General features: G+C 31.7%; 1 protein-coding gene and 2 long non-coding RNA genes across 4 annotated transcripts in view; all 3 read left to right on the forward strand.

Annotated features, from left to right (window-relative positions):
• Positions 1-11,630, forward strand: part of swm (Zinc finger protein swm) — a 111,860-nt gene extending 100,230 nt beyond the window's left edge. The window contains exons 17-20 of the mRNA XM_067278725.1: positions 1,077-1,277; positions 3,187-3,267; positions 7,492-7,623; positions 10,872-11,630. Of these exons, the coding sequence (XP_067134826.1) occupies positions 1,077-1,277; positions 3,187-3,267; positions 7,492-7,623; positions 10,872-10,967 (510 nt within the window). The 3' untranslated portion in view covers positions 10,968-11,630. The remainder of the gene's footprint in view (positions 1-1,076; positions 1,278-3,186; positions 3,268-7,491; positions 7,624-10,871) is intronic.
• Positions 11,631-14,533: 2,903 nt separating this feature from the next.
• LOC136982269 (uncharacterized) overlaps positions 14,534-27,507 on the forward strand; it is a 32,996-nt gene continuing 20,022 nt past the window's right edge. The window contains exons 1-3 of one of the 2 annotated variants that reach the window (XR_010881867.1): positions 14,534-15,744; positions 18,848-19,144; positions 21,362-21,435. This is a non-coding gene — a long non-coding RNA (uncharacterized lncRNA). Of the gene's footprint in view, positions 15,745-18,536; positions 19,145-21,361; positions 21,436-27,507 lie in introns of those variants that run through there. The other variant, XR_010881866.1, reaches the window with a different exon arrangement.
• LOC136982286 (uncharacterized) lies at positions 26,271-26,604 on the forward strand. The gene is made up of 3 exons (XR_010881868.1): positions 26,271-26,307; positions 26,390-26,474; positions 26,550-26,604. It is a non-coding gene; the product is annotated as an uncharacterized lncRNA (long non-coding RNA).

Here is a 27,507-nt window from a genome sequence, read left to right on the forward strand (position 1 = left end):
TGTATCCTTTGGCTTCTATCAGTTCGGAAAACGTTTTGATTTAAACCTCAGCTGCCTTCACATCCGAACTTGCTCCCTCACCATGCTTGACGACGGAGTGAATGCCGGTCCTTTTCCTAAAGTTGTCAAACCAGCCCTGACTGGCTTTAAACGAGTCCTCCGATTCCTCGTTTGTGGAAGTGTGTGGGATCTGCTTCAGCAAATCACCGTAAATCGCTCGTGCCTTCTCACGTATGATGCTTTGTGTTAAGGTTCTCCTTGAAGCTGCTTCTCTGTCACCCACACCATCAGTAGTTTCTCCATCTTTTCATGGAGAGACGTCCGGAGCTTAGAAATTATTGTAACGCCCTTAGCTGGCATTATACGCTTTATCAACTCCTTCTGTTTAAGCACATTGATGTGCTACGCCCGTACATCCTCGCCAAGTCAATTACTTGCACACCTTGCTCATGTTTTTCTATGATTTCACGCTTTAATTCAATAGACATCATTATCTTCTTCGGACCCATGGTTATAAAAATAAATGTGATAATGTTTTGTAAATGTACAAAAAGCGTAAAACGCGAACCCAATTTATCAAAAATTCTTCGAAAACGAGGGAAACAAGCACACAGACTGAGGTCTAGTCTGAGGTGGGAGAAACCGTTAGACGCTGCACACGACCCCAACATGCGGGGCGCATGTTGGGGTCGTGTGCAGTGGTGTAGTGTGCGATTCCTCGTATCTCAAATCTTGCTCTCATCTCAAAGCAAAATATCTGCTCGCTCGTATCTCAAAACACTCGTATATTAGGGCACTCGTATGTCGAGGTACCACTGTAGTATTTTTTGTATCTTACTATTGAATAAATTAAAGTAAAATGTGAGAATTTTAAAGTATAGTTTTTCTTTGTTAAATTGTTGGATTAGTAGTTGTTGGACTACAGCAAAATTTTAATCATCTTTTAATTGTTGCTGTCTAATAAATTTAATATTCTGAAACATTATTTCAGGTTGAAATGTTTTATTTATTTATTAGATAAATTCTTATTTAATTTTTAATTATTTTATTTAAAAAAAGTATTTTCCACATTCTAGGCAAGAGCACTTGGCTTATTGGATGGTAGATCTGTGCGTGGAAAAATTATGAAAACTTTGTCTAGGAGAAGTACAGGAGTATTACGAGGAAGTAGATCGCTCCTCCATCATAATTTGACAAGTGTTGATCACAGGCCACGGAAAATTATCCTAAAAGGATTAAATGATACTGAAAAAGACAGTATTTTGCCACATTTTATGGTAAGTATATAACTAACTTATGAAAAGTTGTGTATTTTACAGTACCTTGCCACATTACTTGATCCATGCAAAAAAGTTGATGATTTGTTAGTTTTTTGATGTAATAATGCAATGTTTTTCAACCGGGGTGCCGTGGTGCCACGATTGGGGTGTCGCAAAGTTTACGACCTTTAGGCATTTTCTTGGAAATTTACTTAATTGCAGTTCAAGATAACTCATTGTCAGTATTTCAACAAAATTCAATGGACTTAAATTTTGATTTTGAACACGTAGAAACACTATTTTTGCATTAAAATGCTGCTTCAAACTGTCAATTTTTAAATTTTTTTTTTTCTGGGGAGAAGTCCCCTCCCCGGACCCCACCCCAGTGTTGTGCATAATATTCGTTTTCGCAAAATATTCATCTGTTTCCCCATTAGCCCCCTTATTCAGATTCTAGATCCGCCGCCAGTCAAGGGTGCCACGATTTTTTATTTTTCAATCGGGTACCACTCAATGAAAAAGGTTGAAAAACACTGTAATAATGCAATAAAAATGCCAATTGTTGATAGGATTATTTAAAATACAGGTAGGCCTCCTACAATGCGGTAGATACGTTCCTCGAAAATACCGCATTGTGGGAAATCGTGTTATAGGAGACACCAACTTAATACAAAAACTGGGATTCAGTTCTAAAAAGAGAAAAACTGCCTTTTATGGTGTAACATTTTCATCATTTTTTAAATTTATGTACATAAAAAGCTTAAATAAAATTCAACATCATATAAAAACTAAAAAGATTATGATTTTGAGTCAAAATCAAAAAGAAACATAATGTTATGCTCACAAATTCAGTCCTCATAGTGACTTATTATAGTTGTTTGTGAATGTTTGACTGGCTTTATTTCAAGATCTGAGCTTGTTTCATCAAGTTCCACTGCACTTATGTGATCCGTTGTGATTTTTCTGTTATGTGAAAGATAATTCGTTTCTAAATACTCTAAACTGCATTGTAAAAGTACCGCGTTGTAAGAAAATTTCCACGTTTTTCCAACTGCGTTGGAGTGAAAACACGTTGTAAAGGTACTGCGTTATAGGAGGCCTACCTGTATTAATGTTTTATTATGTCTTATGAAATAAGTTTTTGCATATAAAAATTTGAATTAATAGACTTAAAAATTAAAAATGAAAATTAGTATTTTGAATGACCATCTTTAACAGCCAGTAGTAGTACTTCTATATCATGAGGAATACTCATTATACATTTTTTTAAATTTTTGTTCTCATCTATGCTGCCATACCTTACTAACAACCTCTGCCACTTCCCTTTTTGTAGTATAACGTTAATTTTTTTTACATTTACAGTAGTGCCATATAAAAAACACTTATTAAAAGTGTTTTGGATATAATATAGAATAAGATTAACATAAAAAATACTCATTCCTTAAACAATATTACTAAAAAAGAGAGGAAAACAGTACAAAAAGTATGATTATAGTCAATGGGTTTAATAATTTGGCAAGATACTGTATATTAAACTTTAAGTTATTGATATTGATTTAATTATTCTTAATTATCTTTGGCATAGTTAACTTATGTACAAATGTTATTCCATGCAGTTTTCTTTCTAATTTCTACTTTTTAATATTTTATTTTTTTTCATCTTTTAAAATTAAAATTATATAGAGAAGCAATTTAATTTAAGATTTTTTAAATTCTGTTTTTGATTTGTTCTATTCGGCTTTCATTCAAGTATGTTAACATTAAGAAATTCTTAAATTAAAATTATTACAGTCTTTAAAAAAAGAAAATTTAAAGTTAAAATAACTTAAAATTGTTTTAAAAATACTATTCTCATTTGTAGTGAATGTTTTATTTAGTTTAGTTCTTCATACTGTTTTAATTACTTTTAAATTATTACTTTTATTAGCAATATGCAGAAGTGGAAAATATTGAACACACTAGTGGAGGAACAGTAGTTACATTCAAGACTAGGAGAGATGCCGAATTAGTAAGTTATTTCCTTATATAATTAGCTTTTTAAATAAATATATATATATATATATATATAGAGATAGATAATTATATTATAAAAACAAAATTATTTTTTAGCTATAAATGAAATAAATATGAAATTTCAGAAGTAATTTTAATTATAATTAGAATGTGCTGCTTATCATGTTTTCTTGATTCTAATGTGCCTTCGAATATAATGTGCACCTGACTTTTGAGATGTCAAAATCTGACTAAAGTTAGCTTGCAAATGTAATACATACTCCACATTATCAAACATACAGCAACAAAACAGTGGTAAACATATTTTTGAAAAGCATTTTATTTTCACTTTTGCAGTAGTTCACAATGTCCTTTTTTTTTTTTTTTTTAAATGTATTTATTTATGACTCTATTATCAGGTACAGAGGGATATACAGACCAGTATAAAAGCATAGTCAGAATTATGGTACAATTAGTACTTTAACAGCATTTCCATTGGTATACATAAACATGAAATTTACCAGCTACACAGTATCATGCTGAAATATCTATACAAGTTGAAAGAGGATGCTACTAAACATTCAGCTTGTCCATCTGCCAACAGAGATCAATGTGCAGTTTAAGATGTGTGACTGGAGGGTCGGCACCTCTTTGGTACCTCACGAGGACTGACACCATCGAGTCTCTGGAAGCCACGATGGTGAGGTTTGTTTTAAAAGTAAGTCACGCGAGTGGCTGTGTGTGTGGGTAATCAGATTCAGAATGGAAACAGCATGTTGGAAAAGTGACTCGCTTGGATACCAGTTAACCAAACAAATAACTGTTTATTTATAAAAAAGGAAAAAAAGGATTCATGATACATATTATATCGAAACCACTATATAGATGTGGTCATGAGAGAGAGAGTTTACACTAGAGCGCACAGGGATAAGTACCTTGTAGAGGATCTCGTAGATCAGGGGTGTCAAACTGATGGGCCGCATCCACCCCAATGTGATTTTTCATGGCCTGTGGCAACAATGCTCTGAAATTAAATAAAATGGCCTATAAATCTGGTTAACTGATGAACATCTGTCTGCCATAATGAGGATTGAATCCAGATATTGGAAAACTAGGAGGAAGAAGATAGTGCTGGCAAGTTTCTGGTGAAAACAATTACAGTAGAGCGTCGAAAATTGGCGTCAATTGGGGACTGGGGTTGTTCCAATTAGTCATTTGTTCCAATTTCCGACTTTGTACGAAAAAATATATTAACCTGTCCGATGTTCAAATTTTTCTCCGTTGCGTATCGCTTCCTGTTGAATTTTTTTCCGTTGCGTGTCGCTTCGTGTTGAATTTTCGTCGATTTTAAGCCTAACGAAAATTTTTATAATAATAATCGAGGCTATCGTATCGTTAAAAATTATTTCTTTATTTTGTACAAACAAAATAAATATATTGAAGAATATAAAAAGACAGGAAAATTATACTTTAGAAGTAAATTTAGTATCAAAAACGTTTGATTCAACACGACACAGTCCGACTGAAAATCATTCCAATTTCCGGCCATTTCAATTACCGACGTTCCAATTAACGACGCTCTACTGTAATTTTAGTTTTATAAATATGTACATTAAATAAAATAAAAGCAATACTATAGCAATTATGTATTGTTGGATTGAATTCACTGAACTACATAACGTGTTTTAATTGCCCTATCTATATTCCTGCATTCTCACTTCAAATTATAATTTTTAAAAAATTTGTAAATGTGATGTGGCCCACACATATTGCCAGTTGCATTAATGCCCATTGTTTAAATGAGTTTGACACACCTGTTGTAGATCTGATGCTTGCCAGTTGGGTCAAAAAGAGAAAGTTCTTGATGATAGTTCTTATTCTGGAGTAGATAATATGGCTGTAGGTAAGAAGGAGAATGTACTGTACCTGTAGAGGAAATTGCCGATGTATCCGACAATATAATACAATGAAGTATCCAAATGTATCCAAAATTGGAGGCACAGGGAAACGAGTGGCCCGTTAAGGAACTCGTGGCGACTGCTGATTGTTGGTAACTAGTTGTTATATTAAAACAATGAAATTGGGACAGCAGATCTGAAGGTTGTAAGAAAGTGTCTTTATCAATGCTGAGAACTTAAAGGAAGATATACTGAAAGTTGACAGATAATTGACAAAGTTAATGTTATGATGTTAAATTGTTTACTTTGAAGTCCAGATTCTCACACATATAAGTTTCCTTTAGTTTATTATCATTCATCCAAGATATTTGTAGTTGTTGATGTGCAGACATGCTACATTTCTCTTCTTGATAGTAATGACTGTTAATCTTGTGTTTGATGTAAATTGATATTTTTATATATTATTGGGAACTGTGTGGTTGATTAACAAAAGGGAATGGAGATGTGTTTTCAAAGAGACAGTTTGAGGAGTAGATTGCACTTGGGGCATTTACATTGGGTTAAGATGTCACATTGTATTTCTCTTTAGTAATACTGCAGTGTGTCTGATAAAAAGGAGTTTATCATTTTTATTTATCCATTGCTAGATCATGCCTCACAATTACTAAAGAATAGGTAATCATGATATTTGGATATTTTTATGACAAAAGAGGACCTAAAAGTGATTGAATTGCATTGTATTCAGAAAAATTGTTTCATGAAGTATGTGGTTCTGATAGGGATTGCAGAAAGTGCATGTAAAGACATTTATGTTCTGTTTAGGTGTTTCTTGAAGTTTATGGAAAATATAATAAATTTAACATCAGAAGGATTAGTGAAGTACTGTACAGCATGCTTTTGAAGTTGGCAGACTTGGCATTAATTAATGTACAATATGTAACACTATAAAAATATCTTTTATTGTTGACTGCTACATATTCCACATAACTGGCATCTTCCTCCAGCACCATTGGCATCTCATCTGTACGTCTGGGAAAGATGTCACTTATGAATTTTTGAAGTATAGTTAAGTGAATATCTCACAATTATCCTGCAAGATTTTTTAAGTTTAATGATGGGTAGGTTCTTGTATATTACATTGTATTCTTTAGCTATAGCATCTTTCCTTGGCTTACCTTATAGTTTTCTTCATGCTGCATTCCAAAAGATAATATGTGCCATGGCTATACCAATGACATAATATGTGAATTGCAAAGCAGAGAGAAAGCAAATGAGACTATATTAAGTCAAGTTTGTGCCCAATTCTAATGTGCACCCCAATTTTTAAGACCAAAAAAGTCCAAAAAGCAGTGTGTGTTAGAATTGAGGAAACATGGTAAATCCAAAATTTACAGAATGATCATGTATACACTTACAGCTGCTATGAATTCCTGTTTATTTTTTTTTTTAAAGAAATAAAACTATAAAAGAATTCCAAAACATTTTATTTTTAATTTGAGAGACTTCTAAAGAAAACCTAGTCGAATATTGAATATTTTCTTGATTAATAAAAGAAATCATTCAAGAATTTTAAAGACTAGTAATGTTAATTTTAGAAAATTTAAAAACTAGTAAAAATTAAAAAATTTTTTATTATTTGAAAATAACAATGTGATTTTAATTTAGAAATAAAAACATATTTTCATTTTGAAATTCTTAACTTTTGTTAACAAAAGATGTACTGCTTTTGCTGAATTAAATAAATTTCTATGATATAAGTACTGGCAAATAGTAACTATTTGCTTTTATCTACCACAAAGCAATAATACAAATGCAAAATTTTGTTATAATGTGTCATACTTGTATAGAGATCTGTGTATAAAAAACATAAGTAATAGATAAATTTAGAATTAATATAAACATTGTAATAGTTAAAAAGGAATTAACAAGTAAAACCTTTTTGATAAGGTAACTAAAAATATATAACATTTTAATTTATCTTTCTATGATTTTTTTGTGAAATTTATGTAAATAAGAAGCTGTTTTATAAGAGCTTACTTTATTGTTATCAATATTTCAAATGTTTTTGAGTCTACAGAATCATGATCAAGAAAATCTTTCATAAAAGTGAAGGTGGACTTGAAAGCATTTGGGATGTTATTAATGTAAAACATAGTTTATTTTTTACTTTAATTAATATTTTTTTTATTTGAAGTTATTTATGTTGAACTCAACTAAAACAGCTTCTTATTTATCTTTTTTTTTTTTTTTTGAAAAGATCTTTTTCTTGATTATTTGTAATTATAAATCTATTTTAAGTGCATAAATTAAATAATTTGTACTATTTTTTTTTAATATTACAGGCTATTTCTCATGGATCTAAGTTCAATGACAGAGTATTAACTTTTGCATGGTATAAGGAATTGTCAACCAATCCTAGCAATGTGACCTCTGAGTTAGAGGGTCTTGATGATGATTTAGCTGTTGATGATGATGTAAGTATATATAAACTTATTATTATTTATGATTGATTGTTATTTTGAGACAAATTTCCTTAAATGATTGTGGCAAGTCCTCTTTAATGTTGTTAGTAAATTCTTGGAAATTGTGACATTAACCCTAGATAACTAAACTTAATTCTCAGTTACATTATAACTAAACATTCGTCAAGCGGACTACACATTAAAAAACGTTAATATCAAAAAAATTGTTTAATAAAAGTAGGAACTTGTTACATGGCACAATAGTATGGGTAAGTAGGAACTAAATAAGAACAAAATATTTAGGAAATAAAATTACACACAGTTGCTACTTATGCTTACATTATGGGGGCCGCAAATTGCATTCTTGTATTTCATGCAACGGTGTCTTGTCATTTGTCGAACTTTCGATGGACATAAATAGCATATTTTAAGCGGATTCGACGCAGAATGAGTAGGAGCTTCTACACTGGGCACATCACCTAGAATAATTTGTATCATGGTTCTGATATCACGCCTCAAATTCATCGTCTGTATCCGCTGTCGTAGCCAGGGCTCCATGAGTTGGTCTTTCATCTTCATAAAGAATTCTTGCCAAGAAATCAGATTTTTTTGTTTCTAACATTGTTAGAGACCTAGGTGTAGACAACCACTTATGTTTAATTTTTCCATACAGGAATCGGGTAGTTGGCTGGAGAACATGTAGATTCTATTACGAGTATTTGAGTTTTGAATCATATTTACACTGATATCCTCACCTTGAAAGTCATCTGATTCTATTATTTGAGTTTTTTGTCTCTTACTAGGTCGTATGCGATCATTGTCAGACTTCGAGGAGCTACTCAGAGAATCAGATTCGCTGCTAGTGTGCCAGTGTATTTCCTCCTCTAAATTATCCTCAACTTCCAAAAATGAGTCGTCAGATTTCTCCCCGTATTTGTCTTCCGTTTCTGAATTAATCCGTTGTTTTATCTGCTCCTCTTGTGTCCTCAAATCCATCTAAAAATAAAAAATATAGGATATGAGAATAATAAAAATATATATAGCAAAAACGAAAAAAAGACGATCATTGTATCAAAAGTACACATTATATCGCCAGTCTTTGATTATTTCATTAGACATATATTCAAATAGACGTAATTTACCCTGAATATAAAAAAAACATTCAGTATCAACCTATAACACAATAAAAATAAAAAGAAATGTAATGAACATACCTTTGCAACAAAGTTACATAGTAACTAAACTTTTGTCAAGCAGACGACAGGATGGCGGTAAGTCAATTTCTAATTGATGTGTGAACATAATTGCATCACACACTGCACTGTTTATTCAAATTATTAAGGTAGAAAAAGAATGACCGGCAAAGGGCACGGGAAAGTTTGTGAACTTCACTTTCGACCGGAGGTGCATCGTCGCGTAGACGAATGATTAGTTATTTAGGGTTAAGTAAAATGATGTATAATGTGATCAGTTTTACCATAGGTTATGTAATATAAATAAGAGTTAAGTTTCTATGACATATTTCTGGTTACAAAAATATTACCAAACTTTTATCAGGTTTAAAGGTGAAATGTAGACATTTTAAAAAAACTTTGACAGTTAACAAAATAATGATTATAATTTAGTCTTGTAGGTAATCATCATCAATATCAATCACATCTTATCTCCTTTGCTTCAACCATTCAGTTTTGTGGAATAGAATAACTGGAGTTTTTCTTTGAAGAAGGTCTTGAGTGCCAAGTATTGTCACTGAACTGTATCAACATACAGTTCAGTGACAATACTTGGTACCATGGTATGTAGGGTGCAAAACAGATTGTAGTCAGTTAGTGCCAAATCTGGGCTGTAAGGTGGATGAGACAGAACCCAGCCCAGACTGGCCAATTTTAATAAGGTTATCTTTGTCCTTTGTTGTTGGTATGATGCTGTGGCAGTATTTGACTCTCTCAATTTTTGGATGATGATCTTTGATTTTGGTGTTTGAATGATCCAGTTGTTCACAGTAGAATTCTTTTGTAATAGTGATGTTGGTTGGAAGCAGCTCCATTGTGACAATGTCAAATAAATGCAGATCATTGTCACTTTCCGCACTATTGACCCTTTAACATTTGCAACTGCTGGTTGACCTTTGTACACCCATAAAAGATTTAACAAATGCTTCGCAGGTCAGATCATGAGCCTTCATTGCATTGTGGCCACTTTTGAAATGATAGAGTGACAGCATGAAATGCATTCTTTTGAAAGTTTCACATTGTCAGACATTTATGATATGTCTATTTCTAATGAACTATGTAATGAAACATTCTTTGGTTATGCTACTTATCAAACATTCTAGGACATTTTTTCCAGATGTTTCTGGAAAATTTGAAATGTCAAAATTTCAACTATACAACCTGATAAGTAAAGATCCAAAACTCTCCTAATGTGAAAATTAAAAGAAATGTGAGGTATACATTATGTGCTTAAAATAGGAAAAAAATAAATTGCTTACTTTTTTGTGGTCCTACCCTCCAGAACTAATCTAACTGGTCTCAAATTACTACAGAAGAAATTTTAACTTGATATATTAGTTAAAATTAGATTTAATAGTTAAATAAAAGATTTTTTTTTGTTGAACATATTAATACAGAGGAACCTCACTTAACAAGCACCTCTCATAATGAGTGATTTGTGTAATGTGCAAAAATAAATTGTAAAAATGACTCGCTTAATGAGCGATGTTTCACATAACGAGTGACAAGGAGAGGGAAGTCTCGGATTGTGATCAGTCTGTGTTTAGCACTCATTCCCCTGGCATCTTAGTGTCACTTGTGATTACATATTTTTCCAAACTTGTGTTCAGACATATTACATATAAACATAACAACCATAGCCCGTTATATAATAAACATGCCAACCAATATGCCACATTCTTGGGCTGTTTATTGGACAAATTATCTGATTTTTTTTTTTTTTTTTGTTTTTTTTGCTAGAAAAAAAGATGAAAATGATTCATGCTCTTTAACAATGTATATTATATAATTTTCTTTGAATAAACGTTATACATAAAATATTCGAGTATTTTTTCGGCAAGGAACACGTTATCATATTTTACATTAATTTATATGGGAAAAATTGTTTTGCGTAACAAGTGTTTTGCATTACAAGTAAGATTCATGAAATATGCTCGTTAAGCAAAGTTCCATTGTATTTGAAATATAGAATTATTTTAAATTTTTAACAAATGTATTTTTTACCATAAAAAATGTGATATTTTGTAGAATCAGCAGTCTTTGTTAGATGAAGGAGAAGAGGATCTGCTGTTGGGAGACGACGAAGAAGAAGAAGACAGCGAGGCGAGATCATGGAGACGATGACCCGGATTAAACTGTCCGAGCAACAAAGTCAAGTTGAAAACTGGTCATCTACCTAATTGTACAGAATGAAACAATAAATTTAGTTTGATTTTTTTTTTCCTCATCTTTATTTGTTTTAAAAGTTTTATATGGTACATTTTGCTATAGTAGTTAAACTAATGCTGCCATACAAATGTCTTACTATTTTAGAGCACCATTGATTGAGCTGTATAATTTTGTGAAAAATTTTCATTGTACTGTATCATAAGGTGTCTTAAGATATATGTTATCATAAATACAGTAATATGGAGTGACTTAAAGTGACTTCTCACTGATGATTTTCACTAATGGAATCTGTGTATTTTGGTGAACCATTGTTGTCATACATTATTCATCTTTCATATAATTGACAAAAAAAATACAATGATATTCTGACAATTGTAATGTTACTTTTCTCATTGTTAAAAGGAAGCATATGATATTTAATCACACTCGGAAAAATTTCTGATGATAAATTACTTTGAAAGTAGTATATTAGATTTATATTTTGAAAATGTAATTTCGATAATTCACCGAAATGATTGTAAGAATGTTTATGGATACCTAAAAATGGATGAGAAATTTTCAACGAACAGTGTAAAAATCTACAGTTTGTGTAAATTTAACGTTAATATAATAACGAAAGTATCGTTACAAATGTAATGCATTCTCCTCCGATAAAATACAGTTACGAGACACTTAATGCTTTTCAATAGAAGCAAATCTATTTAAAAAAAAAAGAAAAGAAAAATAAAAAAAGAAAAGAAAAGAGTAAAGAAAACAAAATAAAAAAAAAGGCAATTTATATGAAAGAATAATAATAAAAAAAATTTAAATGACAGCAAAAAAAAGTAAAATAACAAAATGAAAATAAGTTTAAGCACATCGAATTTAATGAATATTATCAAAATAAAAAAATACATCAAAACAAAAAAAAATTGTTGTTAAAGAGTTGGCCGAATCGTATCAACAACTTATTTTAAGATATTAATTTAAGTTTAATTTTAATGTTTTTAATTTGAATATTATTTGCAGATGACAATACAGCTATCCCTAACTTGTGTAAAACATTGTTGGGTATTGCAAACTTAACAAAAAAAAAAGAAAAAACATTTGCACTTAGTTTTATGCTTCCTGTGCCTCAATCAATACACTACCAATGCCATTATGCCATCTGTTTTTCATATTAATTTAATATTAATTTTCATATTAATTTTTCCATTATAAGGTGTTTGTAGTGGCACTTCTTAATCTTACATGCATGAAAATTTATAAAATTTTACCTGCACATAGGATAAAATAAATTGAATAAATAATAATAATTTCATGTTAGTCAGAACTTGTAGTTTGAAATGGTATGTAATTGTGTAAGAAAATTCTAACTTGTGTAAAATTTGACTTAAAGTTGCACAGTACTCCAGCCTTACACAAGTCAGGGAGTAGCTATATAAAGATTTTATTTTTAATGCTGTTTTCACTTTCAGATAAATTTTGCCATTAGGCTAACATCATTCTAGCAGTTTTCAATAAAGAAACATTTTTTTTACAATTGACAATTTAATTAATTTATAATCAAATTCAGATTTAAGAAAGAGATCAAGCAATAATTAATTTTTCTCTCTCTTTTGTTTTGTGTGTGTGGAACCATGCACTTACTGAAATATTGTTGTAACATTTAACAAAATTAGCAAGAAAGGGATTTAGGAATATGATATTAAGACAAATATAATTGAATATTACTTCTAAATGCTAGTTTTTAAATAGATTTTTCTCATTGTATATGATTTTAAAATGAAAATGCTACAGAAATATTTTTCATTGCCATTGAAAAACTGCTAGTGTATCTTTAACTTTTAGTGTCTCCTCTTTGAAATCGTAATAGCTGAATTGGATTTTAAGAGTACTATTGATTTATAAATGAATAAAATATTTTTAAATTACCATATTAAGATAATTTATTACATTTAAAGTAACAAAGCAGTCTTACAAGTTCTAAACTAATTTAAAATAATAATGAATAATTCCCTAGCAATCTGTTTAGTAAATGGATTAACATTTCCGATCGGCTTTAACGACCGTCGTCGGGTTACAAATTGTTTTATTCATTTACCTTTAAACATCAATTCAAATGTAAAAAAATATTTTAAACAATTTGAAAAATATATGAATAAATTAATAATATAAAAAAATAATAAATCATATGCAAAACACAAATTTCTTTGCAATGTAAACTTTTTTTTTGCTTTTTTTCATACTGGGCACTAAGAGGACCTTTTAATCAAACCCACAATGAGGAATGGGGCCTGGAATATCTGGGACAGGTCACCTCTTGGCTTTTTTCAACTTGTCCGGATTCGTTTAGAGTCCCCGTAGTAGTAGTCCGATGCCTTAATTGCTCGGCCATTTGGTCATTTGTAACAGGAAGTCATTAGTCTAACTATAGAAGGTTGTTGAGAAAGTTATATTTTATATATGACATATTCATTTTGTACTGTTTATTCATAGATTTTTCGAATTGTTCAGAATATTTTTTAAAAATTTGAATGGTACAAATCAATGTTTAAAAGTAACAGAGTACAAGAATACCTAATTTGATCACTGATTGTGATCAGAAACATTAGTTATTTTACTGAAGAGATTGGTAGGAAATAGGTTAATTATTATTTATTAAAGTAATAAACATATATAATAATAATATAAAAATAACAATTGACTTAGCTGCAATTGAGTTTTCTTCTCTATTGTATATATAATAAAAATGAAGAAAATTGTATATTCCATAATAAGTATGAGAATCAATTGATAAATAAGGTTACTAAAGTGAATAGAAATGTATTTCTACTATTATTTAGTAATCACGACTGTTTAGTCTCGTTAATATTGTACCGAGAAATAGAAGACGATAAGTGCAGATTGTCACTCGTCTCCACCTGTCAGAAAGTTTAAAACTGCCTCCTGTACTCAGAGGATTCACACTTAGTTTTTGGGACGAAAAGGGACTCGTAAAATGGAGTATTTGGAAAAGAGAAACAACAGGTTTGGCAAAGAGTTGTAAATAACTTTACAACCATTCAGCATATTTGCAGAGGAAGCCAGAAAGAATGCATTCATGTGAATTACCATATGGCAAGTTAGGAAACTCTGAAGACACTTAAAAATTCATTTACAGATTATTTACACAAATTTTGCAACCCATCTCTGAAGTTGTCAGACTTCTGGTTGTTATAATTTTCTAAAAAGTATCAAAAGGTTGATACTCATCAGATACCAAAGTTAAAGATTCTGTAAGGGAGTGTATCAAGGTAAAACCAGAAATGATGTTATGTATGTCTGTGTAATGATTTTAATTGTATGTATGTATATGAGCATAGGCATGTGTACATGCTGAGTATATTTGATATTGTGTGTTTGCTTTAATATTTATGCACATAATTTTTAACTAAAATCTAGTTTATACTATGTGTTTGATGAGTTGTTTGTTATGCAATGAAATCAACGAAATAATGTTATTTGTATCATAGTTCATAGTATATATGATGTATGTCACAAACAACATACTACAGTCTAAGTAACCACGTTCAGTTTTCATTATTTATTAAACTATTTCAAGTGGGTTTGACTGGCAAGAAGTTTGGTCGACATTATTCAAATCATCCATAACGAACTACTGAGATTATAGATCTTATATCCTTCGCGATATAAGATCTACGGTACCTAGTACGGCAGTGGGTCGATACCGAGCGGACGTCCCGTCCGTACGCGACGACGGAGAACAAACGAATTTTTATTTTGTTACGGAAGCATTCCAGACGGTAAACAAACTGTTTGATTTTAATTAATGTGTTTCAAACGAATAAATTTTTGACGAATGCTAACTTAAAGTATTTATATTTGTCAGGCCGGTTTTGTTCGTAAAACTTCTTGCTCGACAAATAAAAATTGCATCGGCCGGTCGCTTTGGCCGTCCGACCGACGCGGTTCGCTTCGAGGATACGAGTTCACGTTTTGCAGAGCCTTAGCCGGCTTTGCAGTTGTCGACTTAGATGCGTCAGACCAAACTTTAGGTGGATGCAAAAAGATCTCTCTTAATGTGTACAGACTGGAGAGAATTTAGAGAGGAAGTTACTTTTAATCAAAGTTTTAAAATTGATATCGCCTATACAAAATTATTGTGATTTGATGGCAAATATTTCATGTAAATTGCATAATGTAAACTAGATTTTATGAAGTTGTAGAAAGAAATTTAATTTATCTGCTCAAATGCCAAATATTGTTCAAATATTTGATTTAAAACATCTCTTATTAAAGATTTTTCATTAATTTTTAATTTCTTGTTAATTTTTTTTATGAATTTAAATAAATTTTAAAGTTTGTAATTGTTTTTACTTTGTTTACTGTTCTTATATTTGTTTTACTTTTAATTTTTAAGAAAATTTGAAAATTTATATCTTAATTTAAATTTCTTTCCATTTCTTAATTAATTTGTGTAATGTTGAGGATGTATATTTCCACAGATAAGTTTTTGTTGACGAGTCACTTATCAAATTATCGAAGAAGAAAATTGAATTGTTCTACTTAAATTTTTTTTGAGATTTCGTCTATAATTGATCCGAGAGTTTCCGGTTCTTTTGGTCAAATACAGAAGTGATGTTTCTACAGACTATTAGTGAAATGTTTCCAGATTATCATCCAGTTACAAATGCAAGGACCTTATTGTAACACTAGTAGAATGTTCCCATCAAGAATATTGTAATGGTAGGTAATTTTCTATTTAATAGATCTACATTAACCTCTATTAAAAACTTGAGAATGTAGTTATAACCCATTAGAAGCAACAAGTTAATAAGTTGAGAGTCAAGTGGAATTCAAGTAAATTTTTAACATTTTTTAATACAAAAACCCAAGAATTTTAAATAAATTGGCAGAGAAACTTATAAAGCAATTGTATTATTAACTTACAATACATAAATATGAGACTCTTAGAATAGAGATTACACTTACCCTACTGGCCATGTGGATGCAGTTCTTTCCCTCTGTGCTGGCTGATTTTCCTGTTTTAAGATATATTCTGTTGAGCAGAAAGAAAAATTAACCGAAGCTAGGCAAACGACAGAAAAAGTTTTGAATTTCTGGGACATTAAGCAATATTTGTCAGTTTAGAGAACTGTGGGCTTCAGTTTGTGTAGATTGTGTCAAATCTACAAACTGAATCTGTTGAACATTTTACAGAGAAATAAAATGTAAAATATTGAAAAACCCACATAAATCCTTAGATATTTGCCCTTAACTACAAAATAAAACATACAAAACTAATCATGTGACACATCTGAAACTTTACTTGCACATACTGCCATCTTGCAGAGTACAGCTGCAAAATTCCAAATCATACACACATAGTTCTAAAAAATTTGATATTTCAAATTTCTAAAAAATATATAAAGGAATAACACCGGAGTGAAAATAAATGAAAATCAACAACTTTAGTGCCTTTGACCGGTGTGCTTCTCTCTTCTTTCTCTGTAAAACGCAAACGTTTTCGAACCTCGTTGGTTCTTCGTCAGGCGTAACGGAATTCTGTTCGACAAAATTTTAGAAAAAATTTGCATTCTGGAACGCTGTCGCGTGTAGCCGATGTCGTCATATTAGACTTGCGCGATGTGAGTATAACGCTACGTCAGGGATCTGTTGAGAAAGGCTTCCCAAGCCGATGATAAGATGATCTCCTTTTTAAAATTGATGCAGTGCGTGTTACTGCGGGTGTTGAGTAAGATGTATATAGCTTCAAGCCATTTGAGGTGATCCTGTCGAAACGTGGGGTGAATGATTGCGGCACGGGTGAAAAGAGGCTCTATTTCTTGATCGGATGAATAGACTGCTAGGGCGGTGTTTTGTCTATGGTGTAATATGTCCGCTTTGTGCTCTTTGATCCTCGTCTGTATGTTGCGTTTGGTGGATCCGATGTAGATGGCTTCGCTGTTATCTCTGTGGTCGGCGATGGGTATAGAGTATATTCCCGGAAGTCTGTTTTTATCTGGAGCGTCTTTTCCGTTCCTAAGCCACTCGGATTGTTGGGCATCGCCTACAACTCTTAAGTGGTTCCCCACCTAAATTTATACCGATCACCTACAATCCGGCACTGAAGACCATATACTACCAAATAGCGAAGAAAAAGGATATCCGCTTAGCTTTCAGGAGATGCCCAACGATTTTCGAGTGGCTTAGGAACGGAAAAGACGCTCCAGATAAAAACAGACTTCCGGGAATATACTCTATACCCATCGCCGACCACAGAGATAACAGCGAAGCCATCTACATCGGATCCACCAAACGCAACATACAGACGAGGATCAAAGAGCACAAAGCGGACATATTACACCATAGACAAAACACCGCCCTAGCAGTCTATTCATCCGATCAAGAAATAGAGCCTCTTTTCACCCGTGCCGCAATCATTCACCCCACGTTTCGACAGGATCACCTCAAATGGCTTGAAGCTATATACATCTTACTCAACACCCGCAGTAACACGCACTGCATCAATTTTAAAAAGGAGATCATCTTATCATCGGCTTGGGAAGCCTTTCTCAACAGATCCCTGACGTAGCGTTATACTCACATCGCGCAAGTCTAATATGACGACATCGGCTACACGCGACAGCGTTCCAGAATGCAAATTTTTTCTAAAATTTTGTCGAACAGAATTCCGTTACGCCTGACGAAGAACCAACGAGGTTCGAAAACGTTTGCGTTTTACAGAGAAAGAAGAGAGAAGCACACCGGTCAAAGGCACTAAAGTTGTTGATTTTCATTTATTCTAAAAAATAATTTGTCTAAGGACCATTAATTAGATGGAGTTTAGAGAGACAGAATTTGTCTATGTCATCATAAAGATGTAATATGTTTTAACCCTAGGAACATTTTGATGTGTTGGAAAATGTAATATTAGGTTGTGGCAGTTTTAAAAAGAATTCATTGAACTTAATATTTTTGCCACTAGTTAAGTGTTAAATGTAATGTAATTTGAGTACATATTTTAAAAACACTTAACATACATTACAACTTATCGAGGGAGTATAAATTTTTAACGAAGACTTAATAGAGTTTTTGTGTCTGTGCCGAACGGGGTTTCGAGATTTTATTTTAATGTCGTTATAACTCGTACGCTTAACTCCTCTTTTATCGGTTTTTCGCCGTGTCGGGAAATAATTTTTAAAACTCGAGCGAGAGAACTTTCGGTACGCCCTGTACTTTTGGAGATTTGAGTCGTGCAATCGGTTACCCTATAAATATTAGTTGGTCTTTCTTTTAATATTATTATTTAGTTTGTGACCTCATTCCAACAGCTTTTCCTTTGTCTAAAGTTACTAAGTACATGGTTTTTGCATACTATGCATACTTGTATCTATTGCCATTTTTCCAGACGCGTCAAAGACACTTATACGTGTGCGTCGTCTTTTGTTTTCCATTTCTTGTGAGTCTGTCCTTGTTTTAATTTATATTACTAGACAAATAACTTGACTTAAAACATGGTAAAATTTCTGCTAATTTCTCAGAGATCCATTTAGTAACTGACTGTCAACTATAGTACATGTTAGTTAGTCTGTTAGTAATCTACAGTAAGAGCTAAGTGATTAACTTTCAAATTCGTGTTGTTGGATGTTGCAGAGCTTATTTACCGTAAATGCATAAGACTCGACAAACAATGTCGACCGTGTTGCATCCCCGGACGTGCCCAAACTCCACATACTTATTCGAACATCAAATATACTATAGACATTCACGTTAAAATCTTTTCTGTTTAATTTCTTTGAGTTTATTTTATCGTTTATAATTATCATTTCTATTACGTACTATATTTATAGTCTGTCTAACGAAAGACCGACTTTTCAAAATTGTTCTCGACGAGAGGTTAGTCGTCCTAGCCGCACCGACGTAGCCGATTGCAAATTTTACATAACTTACGTGATGTTGTTGGATGAAGCTTATTGACAGACTGGCTATCTCTGCCCTCTTTTTAACCAACTGCAAGTTTTCTGTTGTTACTTCAAATCGGTCCAACTACGTAAACACTACCCGAGATAATACGATGGCCTCCGTGGGTGAAATGAGGGAAGTTGTTTTGGTTTACTTCATTGAAGAACAAGCCAGTGCATTTAATGGTAAGTTATACATACTGATACAATAATCCCAAATGATTGCTGGATTAGATTAGGCTATATTACTGCTACTGTTAATAATTAAATGCTAAGTAATTTGACCTGAAGATAGACATTAGGTGCATCTCTTACTAAATTTAATAATTATACTTAAATTAAGTTCTATCAATTAAGTTAGAAGGTTCCGGAAGAAGAGAGTCGACCCCGCGTGGGACTCAAACCACAACTGCTGCTTATTGTGCAAACGAGACAAATTAATAGTTCTGGAAGCAAAGATTGTACATTTGTCTGATCTTTGCTTCCAGAACTATTAATTTAGATATAACTGTACTGGTTACTCGTCAGACAGTCCAGTTAGCATAACTGGCAACACATCCACGTGGTAAGCGGCAGTTGCAGGTTCGAGTCCCACACCGGATCAATTCTTTTCTTCCAGAATCTTCTAAATTAATTAATAAAGATTAATTTAATAAAAGATGGCACTTAATGCTTATCTCTAGGTCAAATTACTTAGCATTTAATTATTTATAGTAGCAGTAATACGGCTCGATCTAATCGGGCAATCGTTTGGCTTTAATATAACTATTAGGCTTGCAGATGTCTATATTTGTATTGATATATATTGAGAGTTATGTTCAGTGTTATAATGTTTTATTATAATTATTTTACACACATCATTAATTTAAAATACAAAAATTTCAGCAATTTGAAGACATATCTGTGAGGGAATATGGAAAGTAACCTAATTCTCTGGTTAAATAAATACAGAGTCAACTGCCACCGTTGGACATGCTTTGAAAAAAATTGACAGTGTTATGCAAAGAATAGGAATGACTTACTGTTTGCATCTACTACAAAGCTACTTAAGGGTTCGGAGGTTGTCTCGCTCTCGACGTCAGAAAATTTCGCCGACTTTGCCGACTATTTGGTTGGCAAATTCATGCCACGAAAATGATTATATATTTTTTTCAGAATAAAGATGAGTACGGGAATATAAAAGATGAAGATAAGGAACTCGAGGGATGGGAGAATGGAGGAAGATAGTCAGCCTTCTCGATAGCACTTTGTATGAACTACCAGTACCAGCTACAACAGTTGATAAAAGCAATCTGCCGACCCTCAATGATAAATGTCTAAATAATGTGGTCTTCTGTCTTTCTTGTGGATTTTTTTTTTTGTGTGTTAAGATTGGAACATGGCAAACTTTTTGAGCAGAAAAAGGCACTTTACAATAGAAAAACATTATTTTTCACCAAAATAGGGTTGAAAGGAAAGTTGAGATGCTCAACCTTTCTGTTTCTGCGCACAACACAAGCTACTTGGATTGATTATTTGCAAGTGGCATCAAAATGCCACTGGGAATATCTCATTATTCAAACAGCATGGTAGAAATGAGGACAATAGTGTAGCATAACCAAATTTAAATATTTATAGAACATAAAAGAAAACATCCCAAATTACCATATTTACTTGCATATAAGACGAGGTTTATTCATTTATCACAGCTTCAAATTCCTAGGTCGTCCCATACATGCGAGCAAAAGATTCTTTGCATTTTTGCAAATAATTTTTGTGAACCGTATTTGCAGTTTTTACCAGATGTTTACCTTCTTGTATTTAAAAACGTAAGTATTTTATCTAGGTCGTTTGAATCATTCTTGTATATTATCAGGAGTAAAGATGAATAGCAATAGAAAAAGCAAAGCTTTTGAATTGAATTCAAGATTGAAATTCCAAAATCACACGGGAGCACGATATAAGTTTTAATCCATTCCACGTGAAAACAGACGATTATTCGGAAATCGGAATTCGGAGAAACTCGTAAGTGTAATCGACGGAGAGTGGATTCGACTGTTAAGAATTTGCAAAAAAAGAGTTTCCAATTGTCCGGCTTTACGTGAACAAATTATGTTGTCGATTTTACAAGATTTTTCCTTAAAGTTTAAAATGTCAATAATTTTTGCAGGACAATGTGTGCATTTATGTGCATTTGATATTTTACTTGTGATTAAATGAAGTAAAATTAGAATTGTATTAATAAATCTAATTTTCATTATTTTGATCTTTAAAGTCACACCTCGTCTTATATGTGAGTAAATACATTATATGATAAAAGTATAAAAATTTATAAGGATTTGGCAATGAAATATGCCATAAAAATGAAAAAACTGTTATATCTAAGCTAGTGGCCATATTCATTTTATAACTTTATATTTCTAGATGGAATTGTATATTTTGTTTGGTCGTCTGACGTGTTGCTATTCGGGAAAAGGAAGCGGAAAAATGACCGAAACGTATGTAATGAAATGTAACTATTTATTTTTTTCATTAACTTATAAAATACTAAATATCCAAACCTGATAGTTATGATTTGGCAATTGCATGACTTTAATATATATTACTGGCTATATTACTACTATTATTATTAATTAAATGCTAAATAATTTGGCAGTAGAAACAGTGTTAGATGCCATCTCTTGCTAAATTCAATAATTATAATTAAATCTAATATTTTAATAATTAATTTAGAAGGTTCTGGAAGAAAAGAATGACCCGAAGTGGGACTTGAACTTTTGCAACTCCTGCTTACCCACCATACTGTTGCATTGCCAGTTACAATACCCGGATCTTCATCCAATCCTCTCTTCCAAGACTTATTAATTTAGATATAACTATTCTCGGTTACTTATGGTGCTGGCCGGAGATGACTTGGCATCTACGGACTATAACTCCACTAGGGACTCGACCGGCAATAAAATTATAATTATTAAATTTAGCAAGAGATGGCACCTAGTGCTTGTGTCTGGTGCCAAATTACTTAGCATTTAACTAATAATAGTAATATTAATATAGCCCGATATAATTCGGGAATCATTTGGCTTACAAATTAGTACAGGATGTCCAAAAATTTATTGTGCAGTGAGAAATTTGTAACGGATTAGTCATACGTACGGCATTGCAACGAGACCCGTAAATCGTACGTCCCGCATTTCGACTTTGCAATTGATGGCGCTACCGTTTGTCCACGGACATTCAGTTTTTGGCATAATCTGTGGGATCTGGTCCACTAGGTCTCCAAACCTTACTCCTCCGATTTAAACTTATCTCGTCTACTAGTACTTTATCAATTAACAGGACTTATTATACTGGATTTATGGATGCAGTAATTAGGTCTTAATGCATCCATAAATCCAGTATAATAAGTCCTGTTATAACTGATAAAGTACTAGTAGACAAGATAAGTTTAAATTAAGATAAGGACACAAAGGCATATTAACTTACTCCTCTGAATTTTGGGACCTGTGGGGGACATTTCCAGCATTTGATACAGGAGAAACTGCAATATTGTATGTAAAACTTCACTTTAATTAAAACTTAAACCCTTTCCATTGCACAGTAACTTTTAAAGCACCCTCTATCTATAGAATTGTTTTTTTAACAAATGCTGCAAAATGTATACAAAAAAAAATGTTTACCGTGTTTAATGACAAACTTTAAGAACATTGATAGTCATGTTTATTTCACTTAACATTACTAGAAAATATAAATGTCTTCTTTTAGAACCAAAATGGACAATGATTATTCTGCTTTCCACAGTATTATAGTATTGCCGACAGAAGCGGATTAAGTGGTTGTCGGATCAGGTGGTACATAGGCAACAACTCTCAGACTATAAAAAAGAGCATTGTAAGTACATTGTGTAAGAAGATACCTGTATATATATAAATTAATCGCCTATATCAAAATCATGTTAAATACAGTGGTACTTCAGCAGTACTTGACCAAACAATCACAACCTGCTAGAACAAATTTGCAGTTAATAACAAATATTTTAATTTTAATTTTGTCGAAGTATCAAACACAAATTCGTGTTAATAACAACCACTTGGCTTTTTTCCACCTTTATTTAGTTGATACGGTACACGTTTCGGGCCTTATGCCCCTCATCAGTCAACTAAAATAATATAAAATAATGTATACAGCGTTTTTACCGACAAGTTATATAAACATTTAAACGTATATAACATACCAGTTCTTCCCCCAGTATGGCACTTGTACACGGTAAGTTTGGACATTACAAACTCGAGGATAAAAGTTATAAAATTCTTTTACATCTGTTTTGAGTTAAAAAGTACAACTATTTAATATAACAATAAATTTACATTAACTGTGAATAAAACTGGGACAAGTTCTTACTTTGTTGTTCTCTTGTACTTCTTAGTAGATGGTTAATACACAGTACATTTTCAAAGGTCGTTCGAGCACTTTTGGCTCGTTTATGTTGAGACAGAATCCAGAAAATTTTTTTAAAAGACAAATTTGTAGACCAACTTTGGGTATAAGTTTTAGTCTGAACTTTCCCCTGTTGAACGTTGTTTAGGTTTTGCGACATTTAAAATTTGCATAACTACATGGGTTGAAACGAAGTGAGCCTCCTAGCGGTATTTTTGGTAAGATATTGAGATTTATTGTATTTTTAACTAATATTAAAATTTATAATATATTTAACCAGTTTTTATTAATATTTATACTTGTATTTTTGTTTATACAATTTTTTGAGTTAATTATAGCAAAACTTTCTTTAAACTTTCTATTATATATGTCTTTTTCTTTATACAAAACTTTGGTGTTGTCCTTATCAATATTACAATTATTTATTAAGCAGTGGTCGTGGAAAACGGATTGCATCCTTTGGTGCTTCATATCAGCTATGTGTTCTTTTATTCGTATTTTTAATTTCCGTTTTGTTTCTCCGATGTAGGTATGTGGGTCTTTGCAAGTACATGGTATTTCGTAAACGACGTTTTTGGATTCTTCGATGTTTTCATCAAGTTGTTTTTTTCCTTTATTTATTATCCGTGATTGCAATTTTTGATATTTTGGTGCCAACTTTATATTTATTTTTCTCATGTCATATTTTCCACCGAAATAAGGAGTGGGAAGATTCCATAGTGGAAAATAAAACTAACATAGATATACCTGAAGAAATTCTTGACGTCTTACGAAAAGGTTTAGACTACAGCGGCCCAAATAAATGAGAAACTTTAACAATTATACCAAACTTAGACAAAATATGCAACACCCTCCAAGACACAGAGTCTCAGTTCATTAAAATGAATATTAGCAACAAGATAAAGAAATATATAACAAAAGAAAAAGGAAAGAAAGTAATAAAAGACAAATATTACTACACATATAATAATAAAATTAGTCAAGTAAAAAAATTTTTGTTAGATAATAACTTAGATATACTTAAAGCAGATAAATCCAAGCAACTTATAATAGTATATTCAGACTGGATAAAAAAGAAAAAATACGATCTAGTGGAAAGTGAAAAATTTAGACTACTCCCAATTGACCCGAAAGAAGTTATACAAAAAGAACTAAAAAATAGAATTACTAAATTACAAAAATTAAATAAACTAACCAAACAAGAGAAAGAATTTATCCTAAATGATAATAATGATCGTACACCAAAAATAAATATACATTTAAAAACCCACAAACCAGGTGATAAAGTGAGGCCGATAATAGACTTCAAGAACTTGCCTTTGTATAATCTAGAAAAATTTCTAAAACAACAACTGAAACAATTCCAAAACTCTACTTTCACAATAATGAATACCGACGAACTTCTTCATGATATCAGAAAACTAAAAATAAAAAGAAATATGAAAATCGCCAGCCTAGATATTACTGATATGTATCCGTCGATGACATGGGACATAATAGAACCAAAATTAATGAAACTCAACGTAGAACCGGAAATAATAAATTTAATAGAATTCGCTTATAAAAGCAACTATTTCGAATATGAAGGCAATTACTACACACAAGAAGAAGGCATAAGTATGGGTTCAGTTATCGGTCCAAAGCTTGCAGAAATAGTAATGATAGACATTGATGAGAAGATAAACAACATACATGGAATAAACTTTTATAAACGCTACGTAGACGACATAATAATTATATATAATACTTCAATTATTACAATAGATAAGATAAATACGCTCATAAACAATATACACAACAATATTAAGTTCAAAATCGAAGAAGAAGATAGTATACACAATAATATAAATTACTTGGATATTACAATCAAAAGGAATATAAATAATCTAGAATTTGAACCCTTTAAGAAACCTTGTGCCATAACAAAAACTATAAACTACAGCTCCCAAATACCACTGTATATAAAACAAAACGTCTTCATCATGGAATACAAAAAAATTAAAAATAGAACTAGTAAACCTGAAAATGTTCAAAAACACGTAAATAATTTAAAGAAAAAGTTCATACTAGACGGATACCCAATTAGATTGATAAATACATGGGAAACACAAATAGAAAAATCAACCTATGAAAAACAAATCCAGGAAATAAAAAACCAAGATATAAAATACAAAAGTTTCCCATACATAAAAGGACTCTACGAAGAAATAAACAAAGAAATGAGAAAAATAAATATAAAGTTGGCACCAAAATATCAAAAATTGCAATCACGGATAATAAATAAAGGAAAAAAACAACTTGATGAAAACATCGAAGAATCCAAAAACGTCGTTTACGAAATACCATGTACTTGCAAAGACCCACATACCTACATCGGAGAAACAAAACGGAAATTAAAAATACGAATAAAAGAACATATAGCTGATATGAAGCACCAAAGGATGCAATCCGTTTTCCACGACCACTGCTTAATAAATAATTGTAATATTGATAAGGACAACACCAAAGTTTTGTATAAAGAAAAAGACATATATAATAGAAAGTTTAAAGAAAGTTTTGCTATAATTAACTCAAAAAATTGTATAAACAAAAATACAAGTATAAATATTAATAAAAACTGGTTAAATATATTATAAATTTTAATATTAGTTAAAAATACAATAAATCTCAATATCTTACCAAAAATACCGCTAGGAGGCTCACTTCGTTTCAACCCATGTAGTTATGCAAATTTTAAATGTCGCAAAACCTAAACAACGTTCAACAGGGGAAAGTTCAGACTAAAACTTATACCCAAAGTTGGTCTACAAATTTGTCTTTTAAAAAAATTTTCTGGATTCTGTCTCAACATAAACGAGCCAAAAGTGCTCGAACGACCTTTGAAAATGTACTGTGTATTAACCATCTACTAAGAAGTACAAGAGAACAACAAAGTAAGAACTTGTCCCAGTTTTATTCACAGTTAATGTAAATTTATTGTTATATTAAATAGTTGTACTTTTTAACTCAAAACAGATGTAAAAGAATTTTATAACTTTTATCCTCGAGTTTGTAATGTCCAAACTTACCGTGTACAAGTGCCATACTGGGGGAAGAACTGGTATGTTATATACGTTTAAATGTTTATATAACTTGTCGGTAAAAACGCTGTATACATTATTTTATATTATTTTAGTTGACTGATGAGGGGCATAAGGCCCGAAACGTGTACCGTATCAACTAAATAAAGGTGGAAAAAAGCCAAGTGGTTGTTATTAACACGAATTTGTGTTTGATACTTCGAAGAATAATACAACACGGTTTCACAAAAATCAATTTAATTTTGTCATCAATAAAAATTTTTCTGTGATAAAAATGGGTGACCAATTTTAAAATAAAATGAAACCTTAGAGCTCCCTTGGGAGTAAAAAAAGGGCAACCCGACAACAAAGGGGGGAGCATGTGCCCAAGTGCCCCAATGTATGGGCACTCATTTGTAGGAGAACTTGCAAGACCTTTAACTTAATAAATAAAAATACTCATAATTTTTTTTTTTACTAGAACTAGGATGAATGATAGAAATGATTTATTACTATTAAAGTATGGCTCCCGACTTTGTCCCACCAGGAATCACTGATGTAGAGATAGAGCTTTTCAAAGATTACATGTCAGTGCCATCCCCATACCATTCTTACCATCATTATGTTCATTACATAATCTGAAAATTTATGCAGGAGAAAAGTTAAGTTTTTTAATGTTAATTACACAAAGTATTTTTTAAAGGTTTTGAGTCTGGGCCAAACTCGATCGAGTGCAAGTAGCTTTGATGCTTCGATCTTCGACAAGCAGGAATGTGGCATAGCAAGAAAAAAGTCGGACGGTTCGAGGAACTCGTGGAAGCAAATGAGAAGCATCGAAAAAACTACACACACTACTTCGGGAGAATTTTCGGGAGAACAAATGAATAACTTTGCCATTTAAGAATTAATTGAAGAGAAGATCACTTCAATTAATTCTAAATGGTAATGTTATGAAATGTAATGGTTATTGATAATGAAATGTTTTATTTTTGATTTAAAAAATTAATTAACATTAGTTGTTTGTGTTTTTATCATTGTTACATCTACTAAATATTTCATTTCTCTCCTGTTCCT

The sequence above is a fragment of the Centruroides vittatus genome, unplaced genomic scaffold (assembly GCF_030686945.1).
Source record: "Centruroides vittatus isolate TY-2023 unplaced genomic scaffold, ASM3068694v2 contig_817, whole genome shotgun sequence".
Taxonomy (NCBI): domain Eukaryota; kingdom Metazoa; phylum Arthropoda; class Arachnida; order Scorpiones; family Buthidae; genus Centruroides; species Centruroides vittatus.